Source organism: Arachis stenosperma, chromosome 1 (assembly GCF_014773155.1).
Source record: "Arachis stenosperma cultivar V10309 chromosome 1, arast.V10309.gnm1.PFL2, whole genome shotgun sequence".
In the NCBI taxonomy this organism is placed as follows: Eukaryota; Viridiplantae; Streptophyta; class Magnoliopsida; order Fabales; family Fabaceae; genus Arachis; species Arachis stenosperma.
Window position 1 is genome coordinate 58,169,716 of NC_080377.1, and position 23,579 is coordinate 58,193,294.

Genomic DNA, 23,579 nt, shown 5'->3' on the forward strand with positions numbered 1-23,579 from the left:
TCTGAATGGAGCATCATAGGTATTTTCTATGATGGTCTATCTGAACTGTCCAAGATGTCTTTGGATAGCTCTGCTGGAGGATCTCTTCATCTGAGGAAAACGCCTACAGAGGCTCAAGAGCTAATTGAAATGGTTGCAAATAACCAATTCATGTACACTTCTGAAAGGAATCCTGTGAGCAATGGGACTAATCAGAAGAAAGGAATTCTTGAGATTGACACTCTGAATGCCATATTGGCTCAGAATAAAATATTGACTCAACAAGTCAATTTGATTTCTCAAAGTCTGTCTGGAATGCAAAATGCACCAAGCAGTACTAAGGATGCTTCATCTGAAGAAGAAGCTTATGATCCTGAGAACCCTTCAATGGAAGAGGTGAATTACCTAGGAGAACCCTATGGAAACACCTATAATTCTTCATGGAGAAATCACCCAAATTTCTTATGGAAGGATCAACAGAGACCTCAACAAGGTTTCAACAACAGTAATTGTGGAAGAAACAGGTTTAGCAATGGCAAGCCTTTTCCATCATCTTCTCAGCAACAGATAGAGAGTTCTAAGCAGAATACCTCTGACTTAGCAACCATGGTCTCTGATCTAATCAAAACCACTCAAAGTTTCATGACTGAAACAAGGTCCTCCATTAGAAACTTAGAGGCACAAGTGGGTCAGCTAAGCAAGAGAATTACTGAACTCCCTCCTAGTACTTTCCCAAGCAATACAGAAGAAAATCCAAAAGGAGAGTGCAAGGCCATCAACATGGCCGAATTTGGAGAGGAAGGAGAGGCAGTGAAAGCCACTGAGGAAGGCCTCAATGGACGTCCACTGGCCTCCAATGAGTTCCCCAATGAGGAACCATGGGAATCTGAGGCTCAAAATGAGACCATAGAGATTCCATTGGACTTACTTCTGCCATTCACGAGCTCTGATGAGTATTCTTCCTCTGAAGAGGATGAGTATGTCACTGAAGAGCAAGTTGCTAAATGCCTTGGAGCAATCATGAAGCTAAATGACAAGTTATTTGGAAATGAGACTTGGGAGGATGAACCCCCTTTGCTCACCAAAGAACTAGATGACTTGTCTAGGCAGAAATTACCTCAAAAGAGACAAGATCCTGGGAAGTTTTCAATACCTTGTACCATAGGCACCATGACCTTCAAAAAGGCTCTGTGTGACTTAGGGTCAAGTGTAAACCTCATGCCTCTCTCTGTAATGGAGAAGCTAGGGATCTTTGAGGTACAAGCTGCAAGAATCTCACTAGAGATGGCAGACAATTCAAAGAAACAAGCTTATGGACTTGTAGAGGATATTCTGGTGAAGATTGAAGACCTTTACATCCCTGCTGATTTCATAGTCCTAGAGACTGGGAAGTGCCTGGATGAATCTATCATCCTTGGCAGACCCTTCCTAGCCACAGCAAAGGCTGTGATTGATGTTGATGGAGGTGAACTGATCATTCAAGTGAATGAAAAATCCTATGTGTTTAAGGCTCAAGGATATCCCTCTATCACCATGGAGAGGAAGCATGAAGAGCTTCTCTCAAATCAGAATCAAACAGAGCCCCCACAGTCAAACTCTAAGTTTGGTGTTGGGAGGCCACAACCAAACTCTAAGTTTGGTGTTGAACCCCCACATTCAAACTCTATGTTTGGTGTTGGGAGGTTCCAACATTGCTCTGAGCATTTGTGAGGCTCCATGAGAGCCCTTTGTCAAGCTACTGACATTAAAGAAGCGCTTGTTGGGAGGCAACCCAATGTTATATTTTATCTATTTTCCTTTGTTATTTTATGTTTTTTGTAGGTTGATGATAATGAGAAGTCACAAAATCAATTGAAAAAGCAAAAACAGAATGAAAAATAGGAAGAAAAACAGCACACCCTGGAGGAAGAACCTACTGGCGTTTAAACGCCAGTAAGGCTAGCAGGTGGGCGTTTAACGCCCAGTCTGGCACCATTCTGGGCGTTTAACGCCAGAAAGGGGCACCAGACTGGCGTTAAACGCCAGGAAAGGGTAAGAACCTGGCGTTAAACGCCAGAAATGGGCACCAGCCCGGCGTTTAACGCCAAAATTGGCTCAAAACGTGATTTTGCATGCCATTTGGTGCAGGGATGACTTTTTCTTGACACCTCAGGATCTGTGGACCCCACAGGATCCCCACCAACCCCCCACCCTCTCTCTTCTTCACCCATTCACCAATCACCTTAATACCTCTTCCCCAAAAAACCCTTCACCTATCAAATCCCATCTTTCTCTTCACCACTCACATCCATCCTTCATAAAACCCCACCTACCTCACCCTTCAAATTCAAACCACTTTCCCACCCAAACCCACCCTTACATGACCGAACCATAAGCCCCCCTCTCCTATATAAACCCCTCTTCACTCCTTCATTTTCACACAACCTAAACACCACTTCTCCCCCTCTTTGGCCGAACACAAAGCCATTCCCTTCTTCCTCATTTCTTCTTCTTCTACTCTCTTCTTTCTTCTTTTGCTCGAGGACGAGCAAACCTTTTAAGTTTGGTGTGGTAAAAGCATTACTTTTTGTTTTTCCATAACCATTTATGGCATCCAAGGCCGGAGAAACCTCTAGAAAGAGGAAAGGGAAGGCAAAAGCTTCCACCTCCGAGTCATGGGAGATGGAGGGATTCATCTCAAGGGTGCATCAAGACCACTTCTATGAAGTTGTGGCCTTGAAGAAGGTGATCCCCGAGGTCCCTTTTTCACTCAAAAAGAGTGAATATCCGGAGATCCGACATGAGATCCGAAGAAGAGGTTGGGAAGTTCTCACCAACCCCATTCAACAAGTCGGAATCTTAATGGTTCAAGAGTTCTATGCCAATGCATGGATCACCAAGAACCATGACCAAAGTATGAACCCGGACCCAAAGAATTGGCTTACAATGGTTCGGGGGAAATACTTGGATTTTAGTCCGGAAAATGTAAGGTTGGCATTCAACTTGCCTATGATGCAAGGAGATGAACATCCCTACACTAGAAGGGTCAACTTTGATAAAAGGTTGGACCAAGTCCTCACTGACATTTGTGAAGAGGGCGCCCAATGGAAGAGAGATTCAAGAGGGAAGCCGGTTCAATTAAGAAGGCATGACCTCAAGCCTGTGGCTAGAGGATGGTTGGAGTTTATCCAACGCTCAATCATTCCCATTAGCAACCGGTCCGAAGTTACTCTAGACCGAGCCATCATGATCCATAGCATCATGATTGGAGAAGAAGTGGAAGTTCATGAGGTTATAGCCCAAGAACTCTATAAGGTGGCGGACAAGTCCTCTACCTTGGCAAGGTTAGCCTTTTCCCATCTCATTTGTCACCTCTGTTATTCAGTAGGAGTTGACATAGAGGGAGACATCCCCATTGATGAGGACAAGCCCATTACTAAGAAGAGGATGGAGCAAACAAGAGACCCCTCTCATCATGAGATCCCTGAGATGCCTCAAGGGATGCACTTTCCTCCACAAGACTATTGGGAGCAAATTAACACCTCCCTAGGAGAATTGAGTTCCAACATGGGACAACTAAGGGTGGAGCATCAAGAACACTCCATCATCCTCCATGAAATTAGAGAAGATCAAAGAATCATGAGAGAGGAGCAACAAAGACAAGGAAGAGACATTGAGGAGCTCAAGCACTCCATAAGACCTTCAAGAGGAAGAACAAGCCGCCATTACTAAGGTGGACCCGTTCTTTAATCTCCTTGTTCTTTACTTTCCTGTTTTTCGAATTTTAGTGCTTATGTTATCTATGTTTGTGTCTTATGATCATTAGTGTCTTAGTGTCTATGCCTTAAAGTTATGAATGTCCTATGAATCCATCACCTTTCTTAAATAAACAAATGTTCTTAATTGAAAAAGAGAAGAATTGCATGAATTTTGAATTTTATAACAGTTTAATTATTTTGATGTGGTGGCAACACTTTTGTTCTCTGAATGTATGCTTAAACAGTGCATATGTCTTTTGAATTTGTGGTTCATGAATATTGGCTCTTGAAAGAATGATGAAAAAGGAGACATGTTACTGAGGATCTGAAAAATCATAAAAATGATTCTTGAAGCAAGAAAAAGCAGTGAATACAAAAAAAAAAGGGAGAAGAAGCGAAAAAAAAAGAGACGGAAAAAAAAGAGAAAAAGAAAAAGAAAGAAAAAGAAAGAAATAAAGTTGTGATCCAAGGCAAAAAGAGTGTGCTTAAGAACCCTGGACACCTCTAATTGGGGACCCTAGCAAAGCTGAGTCACAATCTGAAAAGGTTCACCCAATTATGTGTCTGTGGCATGTATGTATCCGGTGGTAATACTGGAAGACAGAATGCTTTGGGCCACGGCCAAGACTCAAAAAGTAGCTGTGTTCAAGAATCATCATACTTAACTAGGAGAATCAATAACACTATCTGGATTCTGAGTTCCTAAAGAAGCCAATCATTCTGAATTGCAAAGGATAGAGTGAGATGCCAAAACTATTCAGAGGCAAAAAGCTAAAAGCTCCGCTCATCTAATTGATACTGATCTTCATAGATGTTTTTGGAATTCATTGCATATTCTCTTCTTTTTATCTTAATTGATTTTCAGTTGCTTGAGGACAAGCAACAATTTAAGTTTGGTGTTGTGATGAGCGGATAATTTGTACGCTTTTTGGCATTGTTTTTAGTATGTTTTTAGTAGGATTTAGTTAGTTTTTAGTATATTTTTATTAGTTTTTAGTTAAAATTCACTTTTCTAGAATTTACAATGAGTTTGTGTGTTTTTCTGTGATTTTAGGTATTTTCTGGCTGAAATTGAGGGACCTGAGCAAAAATCTGATTCAGAGACTGAAAAGGAATGCAGATGCTGTTGGATTCTGACCTCCCTGCACTCAAAGTGGATTTTCTGGAGCTACAGAAGCCCAATTGGCGCGCTCTCAACGGTGTTGGAAAGTAGACATCCTGGGCTTTCCAGCAATATATGATAGTCCATATTTTGCCCACGATTTGATGGCCCAAACCGGCGTTCAAAGTCACCCTCAGAATTCCCAGCGTTAAACGCCGGAACTGGCACAAGAATGGGAGTTAAACGCCCAAACTGGCACCAAAGCTGGCGTTTAACTCCAAGAAGAGTCTCTACACGAAAAATGCTTCATTGCTCAGCCCAAGCACACACCAAGTGGGCCCGGAAGTGGATTTTTATGTCATTTACTCATCTCTGTACACCCTAGGCTACTAGTTCTCTATATATAGGACCTTTTACTATTGTATTTGAGAGCTTTTGATCATGTTTTTATGATTGAACTCACTTTGGGAGGCTGGCCATTCGGCCATGCCTAGACCTTGTTCTTATGTATTCTCAACGGTGGAGTTTCTACACACCATAGATTAAGGTGTGGAGCTCTGCTGTACCTCGAGTATTAATGCAATTACTATTGTTCTTCTATTCAATTCAGCTTGTTCTTATTCCAAGATATTCATTTGCACTCAAGAACTTGATGAATGAGATGATTATGTGACGCTCATCATCATTCTCACTTATGAACAAGTGATTGACAACCACTTTCGTTCTACAAGCAAACAAGGCTCTAATGTTTATCTCTTGGATTCCTGACACACGATGCATGGTTGATCGCCTGACAACCGAGTGCTCGCCTGACAAACGAGCCAGCCATTCCGTGAGATCAGAGTCTTCGTGGTATAGGCAAGAACTGATGGCGGCATTCAAGAGAATCCGGAAGGTCTAACCTTGTCTGTGGTATTCTGAGTAGGATTCAATGATTGAATGACTGTGACGTGCTTCAAACTCCTGAGGGCGGGGCGTTAGTGACAGACGCAAAAGAATCAATGGATTCTATTCCGGCCTGATCGAGAACCGACAGATGGATAGCCGTGCCGTGACAGGGTGCGTTGAACATTTCCACTGAGAGGATGGGAGGTAGCCACTGACAACGGTGAAACCCTTGCATAAGCTTGCCATGGAAAGGAGTAAGAAGGATTGGATGAAGATAGTAGGAAAGCAGAGAGACGGAAGGGAAATCATCTTCATACACTTATCTGAAGCTCTCACCAATGATATACATAAGTATCTCTATCTTTATCTTTATGTTTCATTCATATATCATCTACACCCATTTGAGTCTACCTGACTAAGATTTACAAGGTGACCATAGCTTGCTTCATACCAACAATCTCCGTGGGATCGACCCTTACTCGCGTAAGGTTTATTACTTGGACGACCCAGTGCACTTGCTGGTTAGTTGTGCAAAGTTGTGTATGCCATGGTATTGAGCACCAAATTTTTGGGGCCATTACTAGGGATTAATTGAGTTGTGGAAAGTAGTGATCACAATTTCGCACACCGTAAGTCCTTAGGGGTGCTTCAACACCTAGCACCTTGAACCAACTAGTTCGGGAGTGTTGGCTGAAAGCTTATCCTAAAGAGTTGCCCCCTTACAAAACACTTAACCTAAATAACACAAGCAGCCCTGGAAATAACAATAAAAGGATCAATAAATAAAGGTCTCATGGGATATAACAAAGTGAGTATTTTAGGAGATGATAAAGGACTGAAAGCCAGTAGTGGAATGAACCTAAGTTGCTATGCATGAAACCACCATAAAATCAGTAATATGACTTCCACAAGAATGACTCATTTCTCTGGAGATTCCATTCATCATTCTCTTGTTCCAATACTTGCTTAGGGACAAGCAAGCTTTAAGTTTGGTGTTGTAATGCCAGGGCATTTTGGCCAGTTTCACTGACCTTTTCTTTACTGTTTTTAGGTAATTTCATGCATTTTCTTAGGAAATAAGTTAGTTTTGGGCAGATATTCACTCAGACCTTGATTCAAGCATACATTGTGCATTTTACATTGTTTCATGAGGATTTTGCATGATTTTAATGACAAAATTGTATATTGCATTACCCATGACTTGGACTAGAACTTTGATGCACTCTATTGCTTGATTTCAGGACCAAAGGAAGCAAGGAATGGGAGGTAACTTGCAAAGTTAAGGAGAAAAGTAATTGCCAAAAACACTCTCAAAAGCCATCAATGCCCATGTTAAAGAGTCACGTTAACTAAGTTAACGTGAACTCTAACGTGGAGAAGAGAAGTTGAGCCAACGTTAGTGACACTTAACATTGTCACTAACGTTGGCACTTGCTCACAAATGGCCACGTCAGAAGCCACGTTAACCTAGTTAACGTGGCCTCTAACGTTAAAAGGGGAAGAGAAGCCAACGTTAGTGACACTCAACACTATCACTAACGTTGGCCTAAGGTGCAAAGAGCCACGTTAACTCCCACGTTAACTTGGTTAACGTGGGAGCTAACGTAAGAGATGGAGAGTTGTCGACAACGTTAGTGACACTCAACATTGTCACTAACGTTGGAGCAACCACACAACCCCCAAGAGCCACGTTAAGGTTAACGTGGAAGCTAACGATGAGGAATGAAGAATGAGCCAACGTTAGTGACACTCAACATTGTCACTAATGTTGGGATGGCTAAGAATGGCCACGTTAGAAGCCACATTAACCTAGTTAACGTGGACTCTAACGTGAGACCTAGGGGCACACTTGAACGTTAGTGACAATGTTGAGTGTCACTAACGTTCTCGAAGGTTGGCAAAAGCCACGTTAGAAGCCACGTTAACCTAGTTAACGTGAGCTTTAACGTGAAGCAAGTAGGGGCACACTTGAACGTTAGTGACAATGTTGAGTGTCACTAACGTTCTCGAAGGCTAACAAGGCAACGTTAAAAGCCACGTTAACCCAGTTAACGTGGGCTTTAACGTGAGGCAAAGGGGTGCATGGCAACGTTAGTGACAATGTTAAGTATCACTAACGTTCTCGAACTTGTATTTTCACTAAATGTTAAATACCTTTAACGTCTTAAGCTAAAGTCTATGCCCACTTCACATTTTCTCTCTGCAAGTAAGCCAAGCCCAATTGAAGAAAGGAACTGCTTTAAGCTCAAAGATCCAGAGGCCCAAGAATTGAAGAGCTAACTAGAAGCTGAGAAGAGTAGTATATATAGGAGTAGTTTTGAAAGAGAGAGGAGCTTTTTTTGGAAGGAGCTAGGAGAGAGAACTACTCTTTGTATTTACTTTCTTTGTACTTTTAGCTTTATCATGTATTCTCCATCTTTGATTTTGATTTCTAGAGCTATGAACAACTAAAACCCTTTCATTGGGTTAGGGAGCTCTGTTGTAATTTGATGGATCAATACTAATTTTCTTATTCTTCTTCTATCTTTCCTTTTGATTTTACTTGAAAGCTTTTGATCTTCATCCAATTGGATAGTTATCTTGGAAAAGAAGCTATTCAAACATGGATCTCTTCGGATCTTTGAAAGAGGAATGAAGAGATTAGCTAGAAATACTTTCTCATGCTGGACCAAATTGAGTGTGGATGGGTATGTGGCTATAACCCTCTAAGCATTTGATTTGGGAAGTGCATGTGGTATAATCAGTGACCACACTTCATCTCTTCTCATGAGCAATTGACCAAGGAATTGGCTATTGATCAAGATTTGAGAGATTGAATTGCAAGAAATTGTGATTCAATCACTTAAGATTGCCAAGGAGATCAATGAGTGCATTGATTGAGGAAGAGATGAAAATGAAATTGATCCGGAGAATGCAACATCTCCTAAGCCCAATGAACTCCCCATTTCTGATCTTACCCATTCTCTTTATTTTCTGCAATTTACTTTTATGAGCAATTCCCCCATTCCCATTTACAATTTTGCTATTTACTTTCAGTCATTTACTTTCTCGCCATTTTAATTTCTGCAATTATCAATTCTATTCATGGATTCGCTCAACTAGATCATTCCTCTAATTAAAGTTGCTTGATCAATCAATCCCTGTGGGATTCGACCTCACTCTATTGTGAGTTTTTACTTGACGACAAATTCGGTACACTTGCCGAATGGGAATTTGTTGAGAGACAAGTTTTACCCCGATCAGTCAACCATGTAGTGCCATATATGCTTGGAAAGCTCTGGAATTTTACTTTCCAATGCCACTGGAATCACCTCATTTGGAGCTTTGTGGCTCAAGTTATGTGTGTTTGAAGAAGGCATGGTCAAGCTGCCAGGTGGGACTTTTTGCCCACGTTAACTACCACGTTAACTATGTTAATGTGGGAGTTAACGTGGCTCATTGTGGCTTGTGTGGGCTCCTTCCAACGTTAGTGACAATGTTGGGTGTCACTAACGTTGGCGATCACCTTTCTTCTTCACGTTAACTTCCACGTTAACTAAGTTAACGTGGGAGTTAACGTGGCTTCTTGGGGATAGTGTGGGTTTCTTCCAACGTTAGTGACAATGTTTGGTGTCACTAACGTTGTCGACAACCTTGTTTCTTCACGTTAGCTTCTACGTTAACTAGGTTAACGTGGGAGTTAACGTGGCTTCTTGTGACTTGGCCAACGTTAGTGATAAAGTTGAATGTCACTAACGTTGGCGTCCCCTTTTCTTCTTAACGTTAGAGGCCACGTTAACTAAGTTAACGTGGCCACTTATGAGCTTGGTCCAACGTTAGTGATAATGTTAAGTGTCACTAACGTTGGCTCCATTTCCTTTCTTCAAAGTTAATGCCACTAACTTTTCTCACTAATGTTGGGGCTTTCCTTCCTTCCACGTTAGTGCCCACGTTAGTGTAACTAACATAGCCACTAACGTGGCTCTTTTCTTCTTCTTTTGGCCTGAAGTCAATCAAACAAAGTGCATCAAAGTCTTGCTCTTAATCATGGGATCATGCATCATCCAATTTATCATATAATTCATGCATAATAATCATGAAATCATTCAAAATTCACAATGTTTGTTTGAATCATGGTATGATTGCATTTTCAACCAAATACTTGCTTATTTCCTAAGAAAATGCATGAAACTACCCTAAAAACAGTAAAGAAAAGATCAGTGAAACTGGCCAAAATGCCTTGGCATCAATCTTCATCGGGAGCATTACTTATTCTTACTTGATAGCTAAGCTCATCAAAATGTGGTGATTTTAGTTGAAGAGTCCTTGTTATAGTAGTGGGGCTGAAGTCCACCTCTGTTCCTCTTACATAACTTTTGAAGGTGGGGGCCCTAGTGCTATCTTCTCTGACTGCATTTGCATAGAACTCCTTGATGAGGTTTGTATTTATCTTTGTCTCTGGATTGGTGAGCTTTTGCCAACCCCTTTGTGCAATCTTTTCTCTATTTTAGGGCACTCATCCTCATTGAATTGGAATGTCAACTTTGGCAATATTTTCTTGTTCTTGATCTGTTCATATTGAAGCTCATGGAAGGCAGTTTTAAATCTCCCGATGTCGAAAGGAGGTTGCTCCATGGGCTCCTTTCCTTTTCGCCTCTTGGAACTTGATGATGCCATGCAAGATGGTTGATGAGTGGTTGCGATTCACTAGACGTGGCTAGGAGAGTGTGTGAAACTTTTTTGAGGAGGATGAAGTGTGTGTATCCGAGAAAAGGAAGGGAGAGGAATGAGAGTAAGAAGTGTGTACGGAGAGGTTGTGTGAAGGGGTTTATATAGAAAGATGGCAAATGATTGAAGGGTGTGGATTGATGGTGTTGTTTGATAGTAGACGGTTGGTGTTTGGTATTGAATGAGCACAAGGATCACCTCTTTTATGAGGGTCTTGGTTTGGTCTCCAAAGCTATCCAACTCCCAATGTTGCATGGCAACACTTCCAAAGATATTCCCCTTGAAGACAAGTGTGAGATTTCCTTGGTATAGTGGCCGAATCTCCCTTCCTTAATTGTCTTATCAAGTACCATCAATGTCCCTTTTGATTCCCTATATTCTAAAAAAAAAGATTGCAAATGGTAAATTTGAAATTTTCGGTGGGAAAACTTAAGGTGTGAACTAGCTAAAAAAAATATATATCTTTTTCTTTTATTTTTAAATGACTAAATGCTTTCCATGAATGCAAATCAATCAACCACTAAATTTCCCATGCATGCAACGTTGGTACACCAAACTTGTTTGTGATCATATAGTGCAACAAGTTTGGGGAATAATTTTACCTCATAAAGTGTGTTCAAGCTCACTTGGTGTGCCTTGAACACCAAATTTATCATGTACTATATGCTGCATGTAAAGGGGTCTTATATTGGTCGTCAAAATTGATTTAAAAATCCATGAAATTTGCCTTATTACTACTATTAGAAATTAAAGGCAGAGGGCATAGAACATGGGTTGCCTCCTATGAAGTGCTTCTTTAGCGTCATTAGCTTGACGTTTGGTCCTTGTCAAGGTGGCTAATAGTGCTTGAAATCCTCCCCCATTGCAGTGAACCTATGTCCATTGGCCTTGTTGATAAGCTCCATATGCTCTAAGGATAAGATTTTGTTGATGGTGTACACTGGAGGCAGCTGGGATGGAATAGTGGGGAGGTGAGGTGGTATAGATGGGAAGTATATAGAGACCACTTCATCTCCTGGCGAGCAATCTTCTGTAGGTATTTTCTTATTTTTCCATCCCCTTGGGACTTTTTTTCTTGTGTTCGTTGATGCCAACTTGTTCCTTGTGGTTTCCTTTTTGAGAATGGTTTTGTTGTCTATTTCATGTGATTCTGGTGGGTTTGGTTCCTTTTGGATTACACTTGGCTGTTACTCCTTCTGATCACATTGGTTGTTAACCACAGGAGGCCTTATGTGTGGTGCTTGTGCTTCCTTGTTTGGCTCCTCCATCAGCTCTTTGTTATCATGATCTACTTCTTGTGAGAGGTTGAAAACATTGAAAGTGAGCTGACCATCATGTATTCTCAATACTAGCTCTCCCCGTTCCACATCTATAAGTGCTCTGGCTGTGGCTAAGAATGGCCTTCCCAGAATGATGGGGTAAATAGGGTTCTCATCCATTTCCAGGACAACAAAGTCTATGGAGAGGAAGTAGTTCCCAACCTTCACTAGCACATTCTCAACCACTCCTATTGCCTGTTTTTGAGTTTTGTCAGCCAACTTAATGATTACATTTGTGGGTGTTAGCTCATTAATTTGAAGCTTTTTCATGAGGGATAGAGGCATTAAGTTGGTGCTCGCTCCCAGGTCACAGAGTCCTTTATCAATCATTGTTTCTCCTATGGCATAGGGAATATGAAAACTCCCTGGATCCTTCCTCTTTGTGGGTGGCCCTGGTTGAATGAGAGCACTGCAATCCCTATTCATCTTTATTGTTTGTCCACCTTTCAATGAACTCTTTCTGGCTAACAGTTCCTTTATATACTTTATGTAGAAAGGCATTTGCTGGAGGGATTTAATAAATGGTATATTTATATCAAGAGATGCAAACATGTCGAGGAATCTTGAATACATTCTCTCTGCTACACCACCTTTAAGCCTTTGGGGAAAGGGTGCATATGGGTTAAGTGTCTCCTTCTTCTTCAGCTCTTCCTTGAGTGTGGGTTGAGGTGCATGGCTCTTTTCTTCCTGGTTTCCCTTTTGATTGTCTTGGAGGTGTTCTACTTCATTCACACTCCTCTCATCACTTGTGGTGATCATCTTACACTCTTCCCACTTTACTTTCTTTGTTTCTCCTCTTGGGTTCTTCTCCGTGTCACTAGGAAATCCATCAGTGGGTTTGGGAATTTGTTGAGATAGATACCCTACTTGGGACTCCAGTCTCTTGATGTCTTCTCCTTGGTTTTTGATATTGGCTCGCACTTCTTCCTTGAACACCTTGTTGTCTTGGACTTCTCTACATAAATCTTCAATTTTTGAAATTCTATCCTCTGTTAGTGATGGTGGGTTGAGATTAAGTGGTTGAGAAGGGTGGTTAGGTGGTTGTTAATAGGGTCTCTGTGAGGTATGTTGGTGAGTTGCATTGCTGTTGGAGTTGAGGTTGTGGCGTCTTTGGTCTTGACCTTGGTCTTATTGATTTCTGATGAGCGGATAATTTATACGCTTTTTGGCATTGTTTTTAGTATGTTTTTAGTATGTTTTAGTTAGTTTTTATTATATTTTTATTAGTTTTTAGTTAAAATTCACTTTTCTGGACTTTACTATGAGTTTGTGTGTTTTTCTGTGATTTCAGGTATTTTCTGGCTGAAATTGAGGGACCTGAGCAAAAATCTGATTTAGAGACTGAAAAGGACTGCAGATGCTGTTGGATTCTGACCTCCCTGCACTTGAAGTGGATTTTCTGGAGCTACAGAAGCCCAATTGGCGCGTTCTCAACGGCGTTCGAAAGTAGACATTTTGGGCTTTCCAGCAATGTATAATAGTTCATACGTTGCCTGAGATTTGATGGCCCAAATCGGCGTTCCAAATCAGCTCAAAACTGCCCAGCGTTAAACGCCGGAACTGGCACAAGAATGGGAGTTAAACGCCCAAACTGGCACAAAAGCTGGCGTTTAACTCCAAGAAAAGTCTCTACACATGAAATCTTCAATGCTCAGTCCAAGCACACACCAAGTGGGCCCGGAAGTGGATTTTTATGTCATTTACTCATTTTTGTAAACCCTAAGCTACTAGTTCTCTACAAATAGGACCTTTTACTATTGTATTCTCATCTGGGTAGAAATCTTTTGATCATTTTCGATCTGAGGATCATCTTTGGACGCCTAGTTCTTAGATCATTAGGAGGCTAGCCATTCGGCCATGCCTAGACCTTGTTCTTATGTATTTTCAACGGTGGTGTTTCTACAGACCATAGATTATGGTGTGGAGCTCTGCTGTACCTCGAGTATTAATGCAATTACTATTGTTCCTCTATTCAATTCAGCTTATTCTTGTTCTAAGATATCACTTGTTCCTCAACTTGATGAATATGATGATCTGTGACACTCATCATCATTCTCACCTATGAACGTGTGCCTGACAACCACCTCCGTTCTACCTTAGATTGAATGAATATCTCTTGGATTCCTTAATCAGAATCTTCGTGGTATAAGCTAGAATTGATGGCGGCATTCAAGAGAATCCGGAAGGTCTAAACCTTGTCTGTGGTATTCTGAGTAGGATTCAACGATTGAATGACTGTGACGAGCTTCAAACTCCTGAAGGCTGGGCGTTAGTGACAGACGCAAAAGCAGAGAGACGGAAGGGACAAAGCATCTCCATACGCTTATCTGAAATTCTCACCAATGAATTACATAAGTATCTCTATCTTTATTTTATGCTTTATTCATATACCATTCATAACCATTTGATTCTGCCTGACTGAGATTTACAAGATGACCATAGCTTGCTTCATACCAACAATCTCCGTGGGATCGACCCTTACTCGCGTAAGGTTTATTACTTGGACGACCCAGTGCACTTGCTGGTTCGTTGTGCGAAGTTGTGAAATTATGTTTAGACCATGGTATTGAGCACCAAATATTTGGAGCCATTACCGGGGACTGTTTGAGTTGTGAAAAGTATGAATCACAATTTCGTGCACCAAGTTTTTGGCGCCGTTGCCGGGGATTGTTGAGTTTGGACAACTGACAGTTCATCTTGTTACTTAGATTAGGTATTTATTTTTCAGAGTTCTTAAGAATGAATTCTAGTGTTTCAAGGTGATGTTCTTATCATCACCAAAGCTGATTGATTCTCATCAATTTAGCTCTTGAATATAATGTCCTGCTGAAGCTTGGCTAGCCATGTCTAATTTCTTTAGACTAACATTGCATGATTCCTGGAATTCTCATTAAGAATTTTGATATCTTTATTTTCTTTTCCACTTAATTTTCGAAAAATCCAAAAAAAATTACAAAATCATAAAAACCATAAATATTTTATGTTTCTTGTTGAGTCTAGTGTCTCATGTTAAGTTTGGTGTCAATTGCATGTTTCTATTCTTCTTGCATTCATTCATGTGACTTAAGTGATCTTCAAGATGTTCTTGATGATTTCATTGCTCTGATCTTTAAATTCTCTTGACTTGAGTGTTTTGTTGTTTCTCATATGCATTCTCATTTTGTTAGTGTCAGTAGTATACAAACTTCTAAGTTTGGTGTCTTGCATGCATTGTTATTTGATTTTAGTTGCATTTTGATTATTCCTCATTATTAAAAATCCAAAAAATATTTTTGATTTGTGTCTTTTCAAGTCAATAATACAGAGAATTGAAGATTCAGAACAAACAGCAGAGGAATTACACAGAAAAAGCTGGGCGTTCAAAATGCCCAGTAAAGAAGGAAAATTGGCGTTTAAACGCCAGCCAGGGGTGCCTGGCTGGGCATTTAACGCCCAAAAGGGTAGAGCTTTGGGCGTTAAACGCCAGAATGTGCACCATTCTGGGCGTTTAACGCCAGGATGGCACAAGAGGGAAGATTTTGTTTTTAATTCAAATTTTTTTCAAGTTTTCAAAATTTTTCAAAATCAAATCTTTTTCAAATCATATCTTTTTAGTCATATGTTTTCAAAATCAATTTCTTTCTTTTTCAAAAATACTTGCTAACAATTAATGATTTGATTCAACATTTCAAATATGTTGATTTTTCTGTTGAGAAAGGTTTAATGTCTGAATCATATCTTTCTTGTTAGGCAAGTCATTAATTTTTAAAATCAAATCTTTTTAAATTGTTTTTCAAATCATATCTTCTCAATCACATCTTTTTAAAAACCATAATTTTTAAATCATATCTTTTCAATCACATCTTTTTCAAAATAGTTTTCAATCATATTTTTTTAATTTCTAATTTCAAAATCTTTTTCAAAAATCACTTGATTTCTTTTCCACTCTTAGTTTTCAAAAATCAATTAGTATTTTTCAAAATTTTTTTAAAATGTTTTTAATTTATTTTCAAAAATTTCTTCCCCTCTTCTCACATCCTTCTATTTATGGACTAACACTCATCCTCAATGCACAATTCGAACTCCATCATACTTGATAAGTTCGTATTCTTCTACCTCTTCCTTCTATTTTTCTTTTCCTCTGACACCTCAAGGAATCTCTATACTGTGACATAGAGGATTCCATATTTTCTTGTTCTCTTCTCTTTCATATGAGCAGGAGCAAAGACAAAAGCATTCTTGTTAAGGCTGACCCTGAACCTGAAAGGACCTTGAAGCGAAAGTTAAGAGAAGCTAAGGCACAACTCTCTGTAGAGGACCTAACAGAAATCTTCAAAGAAGAAGAACCCATGGCAGCCGAAAACAACAACAATGTCAACAATGTAAGGAAGGTGCTGGGTGACTTTACTGCACCTACTCCCGACTTCTATGGGAGAAGCATCTCTATCCCTGCCATTGGAGCAAACAACTTTGAGCTTAAGCCTCAATTAGTTTCCCTAATGAAACAGAATTGCAAGTTCCATGGACTTCCATTGGAAGATCGTCATCAGTTTTTAGCTGAATTCTTGCAAATCTGTGACACTGTCAAGACTAATGGGGTTGACCCTGAAGTCTACAGACTTATGCTATTCCCTTTTGCTGTAAGAGACAGAGCTAGGATATGGTTGGACTCACAACCTAAAGAAAGCCTGAACTCTTGGGAAAAGCTAGTCAATGCCTTCTTGGCAAAGTTCTTTCCACCTCAAAAATTGAGTAAGCTTAGAGTGGAAGTCCAAACCTTCAGACAGAACGAAGGTGAATCCCTCTATGAAGCTTGGGAAAGATACAAACAATTGATCAGAAAGTGTTCTTCTGACATGCTTTCTGAATGGAGCATCATAGGTATCTTTTATGATGGTCTGTCTGAATTGTCCAAGATGTCATTGGACAGCTCTACTGGAGGATCTCTTCATCTGAAGAAGACGCCTACAGAAGCTCAAGAGCTCATTGAAATGGTTGCAAGTAACCAATTCATGTACACTTCTGAAAGGAATCCTGTGAACAATGGGACGAATCAGAAGAAAGGAGTTTTTGAGATTGACACTCTGAATGCCATACTGGCTCAGAACAAAATATTGACTCAACAAGTCAATTTGATTTCTCAAAGTCTGTCTGGAATGCAAGCTGCACCAAGCAGTACTAAGGACGCTTCATCTGAAGAAGAAGCTTATGATCATGAGAATCCTTCAATGGAAGAGGTGAATTACATGGGAGAACCCTATGGAAACACCTATAATTCTTCATGGAGAAATCATCCAAATCTTTCATCGAAGGATCAACAGAGACCTCAACAGGGTTTCAATAACAATAATGGTGGAAGAAACAGGTTTAGCAATGGCAAGCCTTTTCCATCATCTTCTCAGCAACAGACAGAGAATTCTAAGCAGAGCCACTCTGACTTAGCAACCATGGTCTTTGATCTAATCAAAACCACTCAAAGTTTCATGACTGAAACAAGGTCCTCCATTAGGAATTTGGAGGCACAAGTGGGACAGCTGAGTAAGAGAGTTACCGAACTTCCTCCTAGTACTCTTCCAAGCAATATAGAAGAGAATCCAAAAGGAGAATGCAAGGCCATTAACATGACCTACATGGCCGAACTTGGAGAGGAGGAAGAGGCAGTGAACGCCACTGAGGAAGACCTCAATGGACGTCCACTGGCCTCCAATGAGTTCCCTAATGAGGAACCATGGGAATCTGAGGCTCACACTAAGACCATAGAGATTCCATTGGATTTACTTCTGTCATTCATGAGCTCTGATGAGTATTCTTCTTCTGAAGAGGATGAGTATGTCACTGAAGAGCAAGTTGCTAAATACCTTGGAGCAATCATGAAGCTAAATGACAAGTTATTTGGTAATGAGACTTGGGAAGATGAACCCCCTTTGCTCACCAAAGAACTGGATGACTTGTCTAGGCAGAAATTACCTCAAAAGAGACAAGACCCTGGGAAGTTCTCAATACCTTGTACCATAGGCACCATGACCTTTAAGAAGGCTCTGTGTGACTTAGGGTCAAGTATAAACCTCATGCCTCTCTCTGTAATGGAGAAGCTAGGGATATTTGAGGTACAAGCTGCAAGAATCTCACTAGAGATGGCAGACAATTCAAGAAAACAAGCTTATGAGCTTGTAGAGGATGTTTTGGTAAAAATTGAAGACCATTACATCCCTGCTGATTTCATAGTCCTAGAGACTGGGAAGTGCATGGATGAATCCATCATCCTTGGCAGACCCTTCCTAGCCACAGCAAAGGCTGTGATTGATGTGGACGGAGGAGAATTGATCATTCAAGTGAATGAAGAATCCTTTGTGTTTAAGGCTCAAGGATATCCCTCTGTCACTATGGAGAGGAAGCATGAAGAGTTTCTCTCAAAACAGAGTCAAACAGAGCCCCCACAGTCAAACTCTAAGTTTGGTGTTGGGAGGCCACAACCAACTTCTAAGTTTGGTGTTGAACCCTCACATTCAAACTCTAAGTTTGGTGTTGGGAGGTTCCAACATTGCTCTGAGTATCTGTGAGACTCCATGAGAGCCCACTGTCAAGCCACTAACATTGAAGAAGCGCTTGTTGGGAGGCAACCCAATGTTATATTTATCTATTTTCCTTTGTTATTTTATGTTTTTTGTAGGTTGATGATCATGGGAAGTCACAAAATCAATTGAAAAAGCAAAAATAGAATGAAAAATAGAAAGAAAAATAGCGCACCCTGGAGGAAGATCTTGCTGGCGTTTAAACGCCAGTAGGGGCAGCAAATGGGCGTTTAACGCCCAGTCTAGCACCATTCTGGGCGTTTAACGCCAGAAAAGGGCACCAGACTAGCGTTAAACGCCAGGAAAGGGCAAGAAGTTGGCGTTAAATGCCAGAAATGGGCACCAGTCCGGCGTTTAACGCCAGAATTGGCATGAAGAGCATTTTTGCTCGCCACTTGGTGCAGGGATGAATTTTCCTTGACACCTCAGGATCTGTGGACCCCACAGGATCCCCACCTACCTCACCACTCTCTCTCTTCTTCACCCATTCACCAATCACCTCAACACCTCTTCCCCCAAAACCCCTCACCTATCAAATCCCATCTTTCTCTTCACCACTCACATCCATCCTTCATAAAACACCACCTACCCTACCATTCAAATGCAAACCACTTTCCCTCCCAAACCCACCCATACATGACCGAACCTTACCCCTCTCTCCACTCCTATATAAACCCATCTTTACTCCTTCATTTTCACACAACCTAAACACTACTTCTCCCCTTTGGCCGAACCACAAAGCCACCTCCATCTCCTCTATTTCTTCTTCTTCTACTCTCTTCTTTCTTCTTTTGCTCGAGAACGAGCAAACCTTCTAAGTTTGGTGTGGTAAAAGCATTGCATTTTGTTTTTCCATAACCATTTATGGCATCTAAGGCCGAAGAAACCTCTAGAAAGAGGAAAGGGAAGGCAAAAGCTTCCACCTCCGAGTCATGGGAGATGGAGAGATTCATCTCAAGGGTGCATCAAGACCATTTCTATGAAGTTGTGGCCTTGAAAAAGGTGATCCCCGAGGTCTCTTTCAAACTCAAAAAGAGTGAATATCCGGAGATCCGACATGAGATCTGAAGAAGAGGTTGGGAAGTTCTTACCAACCCTATTCAACAAATCAGAATCTTAATGGTTCAAGAGTTCTATGCCAATGCATGGATCACCAAGAACCATGATCAAAGTGTGAACCCGGACCCAAAGAATTGGCTTACAATGATTCGGGGGAAATACTTAGATTTTAGTCTGAAAAATGTAAGGTTGGCATTCAACTTGCCCATGATGCAAGGAGATGAACACCCTTACATTAGAAGGGTCAACTTTGATCAAAGGTTGGACCAAGTTCTCATAGACATTTGTGAAGAGGACGCTCAATGGAAGAGAGATTCAAGAGGGAAGCCGGTTCAACTAAGAAGGCATGACCTCAAGCCCATGGCCAGGGGATGGTTGGAGTTTATCCAACGCTCAATCATTCCCACTAGCAACCGGTCCGACGTTACTATAGACCGGGCCATCATGATTCATAGCATCATGATTGGAGAGGAAGTAGAAGTTCATGAGGTTATAGCCCAAGAACTTTATAAGGTGGCGGACAAGTCCTCTACCTTGGCAAGGTTAGCCTTTCCTTATCTCATTTGTCACCTCTGTTATTCAGTTGGAATTGACATAGAGGGAGACATCCCCATTGATGAGGACAAGCCCATCACTAAGAAAAGGATGGAGCAAACAAGAGATCCCACTCATCATGAAATCTCTGAGATGCCTCAAGGGATACACTTTCCTCCATAAAACTATTAGGAGCAAATCAACACCTCCCTAGTAGAATTGAGTTCCAACATAGGACAACTAAGGGTGAAGCACCAAGATCATTCCATTCTCCTCCATGAAATTAGAGAAGATTAAAGAATCATGAGGGAGGAGCAACAAAGACAAGGAAGAGACATTGAGGAGCTCAAGCACTCCCTAAGATCTTCAAGAGGAAGAACAAGCCGCCATCACTAAGGTGGACCCGTTCTTTAATTTCCTTGTTCTTTATTTTCCTGTTTTTCGAATTTTAATGCTTATGTTTATCTATGTTTGTGTCTTATGATCATTAGTGTCTTAGTGTCTATGCCTTAAAGTTATGAATGTCCTATGAATCCATCACCTTTCTTGAATGAAAAATGTTCTTAATTGAAAAAGAGAAGAATTGCATGAATTTTGAATTTTATAACAGATTAATTATTTTGATGTGGTGGCAATACTTTTGTTTTCTGAATGTATGCTTAAACAGTGCATATGTCTTTTGAATTTGTTGTTCATGAATGGTTGGCTCTTGAAAGAATGATGAAAAAGGAGACATGTTACTGAGGATCTGAAAAATCATAAAAATGATTCTTGAAGCAAGAAAAAGCAGTGAATATTCAAAAAAAAAAGAGAGAAAACGAAAAAAAAATAAAAGAGAAAGAGAAAAAGAAAAAGAAATAAAGTTGTGATCCAAGGCAAAAAGAGTGTGCTTAAGAACCCTGGACACCTCTAATTGGGGACTCTAGCAAAGCTGAGTCACAATCTGAAAAGGTTCACCCAATTATGTGTCTGTGGCATGTATGTATCTGGTGGTAATACTGGAAGACAGAGTGCTTTGGGCCACGGCCAAGACTCAAAAAGTAGCTGTGTTCAAGAATCATCATACTTAACTAGGAGAATCAATAACACTATCTAGATTCTGAGTTCCTATAGAAGCCAATCATTCTGAATTTCAAAGGATAAAGTGAGATGCCAAAACTGTTCAGAGGCAAAAAGCTAAAAGCCCCGCTCATCTAATTAATACTGATCTTCATAGATGTTTTTGGAATTCATTGCACATTCTCTTCTTTTTATCTTATTTGATTTTCTGTTGCTTGAGGACAAGCAACAATTTAAGTTTGGTGTTGTGATGAGCGGATAATTTATACGCTTTTTGGCATTGTTTTTAGTATGTTTTTAGTATGTTTTAGTTAGTTTTTATTATATTTTTATTAGTTTTTAGTTAAAATTCACTTTTCTAGACGTTACTATGAGTTTATGTGTTTTTTTGTGATTTCAGGTATTTTCTGCCTGAAATTGAGGGACCTGAACAAAAATCTGATTCAGAGACTGAAAAGGACTGCAGATGCTGTTGGATTCTGACCTCCCTGCACTCGAAGTGGATTTTGTGGAGCTACAGAAGCCCAATTTACTATACGCTGCATTTAAAGGGGTCTTATATTGGTCGTCAAAATTGATTTAAAAATCCATGAAATTTGCCTTATTACTACTATTAAAAATTAAAGGCAGAGGGCATAGAACATGGGTTGCCTCCTATGAAGTGCTTCTTTAGCGTCATTAGCTTGACGTTTGGTCCTTGTCAAGGTGGCTGATAGTGCTTGAAATCCTCCTCCATTGCAGTGAACCTATGTCCATTGACCTTGTTAATAAGCTCCATATACTCTAGGGATAAGATTTTGTTGATGGTGCACACTGGAGGCAGCTGGGATGGAATAGTGGGGAAGTGAGGTGGTATAGATGGGAAGTATATAGAGACCACTTCATCTCCTGGCGAGCAATCTTCTGTAGGTATTTTCTTGTTTTTCCATCCCCTTGGGACTTTTTTGAGAATGGTTTTGTTGATGCCAACTTGTTCCTTGTGGTTTCCTTTTTGAGAATGGTTTTGTTGTCTATTTCATGTGATTCTGGTGGGTTTGGTTCCTTTTGGATTACACTTGGCTGTTACTCCTTCTGATCACATTGGTTGTTAACCACAGGAGGCCTTATGTGTGGTGCTTGTGCTTCCTTGTTTAGCTCCTCCATCAGCTCTTTGTTATCATGATCTACTTCTTGTGAGAGGTTGAAAACATTGAAAGTGAGCTGACCATCATGTATTCTCAATACTAGCTCTCCCCGTTCTACATCTATAAGTGCTCTGGCTGTGGCTAAGAATGGCCTTCCCAGAATGATGGGGTAAATAGGGTTCTCATCCATTTCCAGGACAACAAAGTCTATGGGGAGGAAGTAGTTTCCAACCTTCACTAGCACATTCTCAACCACTCCTATTGCCTGTTTTTGAGTTTTGTCAGCCAACTTAATGATTACATTTGTGGGTGTTAGCTCATTAATTTGAAGCTTTTTCATGAGGGATAGAGGCATTAAGTTGATGTTCGCTCCCAGGTCACAGAGTCCTTTATCAATCGTTGTTTCTCCTATGGCACAGGGAATATGAAAACTCCCTGGATCCTTCCTCTTTGTGGGTGGCCCTGGTTGAATGAGAGCACTGTAATCCCTATTCATCTTTATTGTTTGTCCACCTTTCAATGAACTCTTTCTAGCTAACAGTTCCTTTCTATACTTTATGTAGAAAGGCATTTGCTTGAGGGATTTAATAAATGGTATATTTAAATCAAGAGATGCAAACATGTCGAGGAATCTTGAATACATTCTCTCTGCTACACCACCTTTAAGCCTTTGGGGAAAGGGTGCATATGGGTTAAGTGTCTCCTTCTTCTTCAGCTCTTCCTTGAGTGTGGGTTGAGGTGCATGGCTCTTTTCTTCATGGTTTCCCTTTTGATTATCTTGGAGGTGTTCTACTTCATTCACACTCCTCTCATCACTTGTGGTGATCATCTTACACTCTTCCCACTTTACTTTCTTTGTTTCTCCTCTTGGGTTCTTCTCCGTGTCACTAGGAAATCCATCAGTGGGTTTGGGAATTTGTTGAGATAGATACCCTACTTAGGACTCCAGTCTCTTGATGTTTTCTCCTTGGTTTTTGATATTGGCTCGGACTTCTTCCTTGAACACCTTGTTGTCTTGGACTTCTCTACATAAATCTTCAAGTAGAGTCTCAATTTTTGAAAGTCTATCCTCTGTTAGTGATGGTGGGTTGAGATTAAGTGGCTGAGAAGGGTGGTTAGGTGGTTGTTGATAGGGTCTCTGTGAGGTATGTTGGTGAGTTGCATTGCTGTTGGAGTTGAGGTTGTGGCGTGTCTGGTCTTGACCTTGGTCTTATTGATTTCTGATGAGCGGATAATTTATACGCTTTTTGGCATTGTTTTTAGTATGTTTTTAGTATGTTTTAGTTAGTTTTTATTATATTTTTATTATTTTTTAGTTAAAATTCACTTTTCTGGACTTTACTATGAGTTTGTGTGTTTTTCTGTGATTTTAGGTATTTTCTGGCTGAAATTGAGGGACCTGAGCAAAAATCTGATTCAGAGACTGAAAAGGACTGCAGATGCTGTTGGATTCTGACCTCCCTGCATTTGAAGTGGTATTTCTGGAGCTACAGAAGCCCAATTGGCGCGCTCTCAACCGC

General features: G+C 40.5%; 2 protein-coding genes across 2 annotated transcripts; both read right to left on the bottom strand.

Moving 5' to 3' along the window:
- Window positions 1–11,600: 11,600 nt before the first annotated feature.
- Window positions 11,601–12,491, bottom strand: LOC130980070 (uncharacterized). Its single transcript, XM_057903689.1, has 2 exons — window positions 11,964–12,491; window positions 11,601–11,894 (listed from the first exon to the last, which is right to left on the bottom strand). Exons 1-2 carry the CDS (start codon window positions 12,489–12,491, stop codon window positions 11,601–11,603), a joined length of 822 nt encoding a protein of 273 aa, XP_057759672.1.
- A 9,506-nt stretch (window positions 12,492–21,997) lies between these two features.
- On the bottom strand, window positions 21,998–22,888 carry LOC130980075 (uncharacterized). The gene is made up of 2 exons (XM_057903699.1): window positions 22,361–22,888; window positions 21,998–22,291 (listed from the first exon to the last, which is right to left on the bottom strand). The coding sequence occupies exons 1-2, from the start codon at window positions 22,886–22,888 to the stop codon at window positions 21,998–22,000; spliced, it is 822 nt and encodes a 273-aa protein (XP_057759682.1).
- Between the last annotated feature and the right edge of the window lie 691 nt (window positions 22,889–23,579).

Coding starts and splice junctions, on each gene's coding strand:
- LOC130980070 (XM_057903689.1), bottom strand. CDS start 12,491: ATGATCACCACAAGTGATGAGAGGAGTGTGAATGAAGTAGAACACCTC. Junction 11,895..11,963: donor ATGAGCTAACACCCACAAAT/GTAATCATTAAG, acceptor GTGCTAGTGAAG/GTTGGGAACTACTTCCTCTC.
- LOC130980075 (XM_057903699.1), bottom strand. CDS start 22,888: ATGATCACCACAAGTGATGAGAGGAGTGTGAATGAAGTAGAACACCTC. Junction 22,292..22,360: donor ATGAGCTAACACCCACAAAT/GTAATCATTAAG, acceptor GTGCTAGTGAAG/GTTGGAAACTACTTCCTCCC.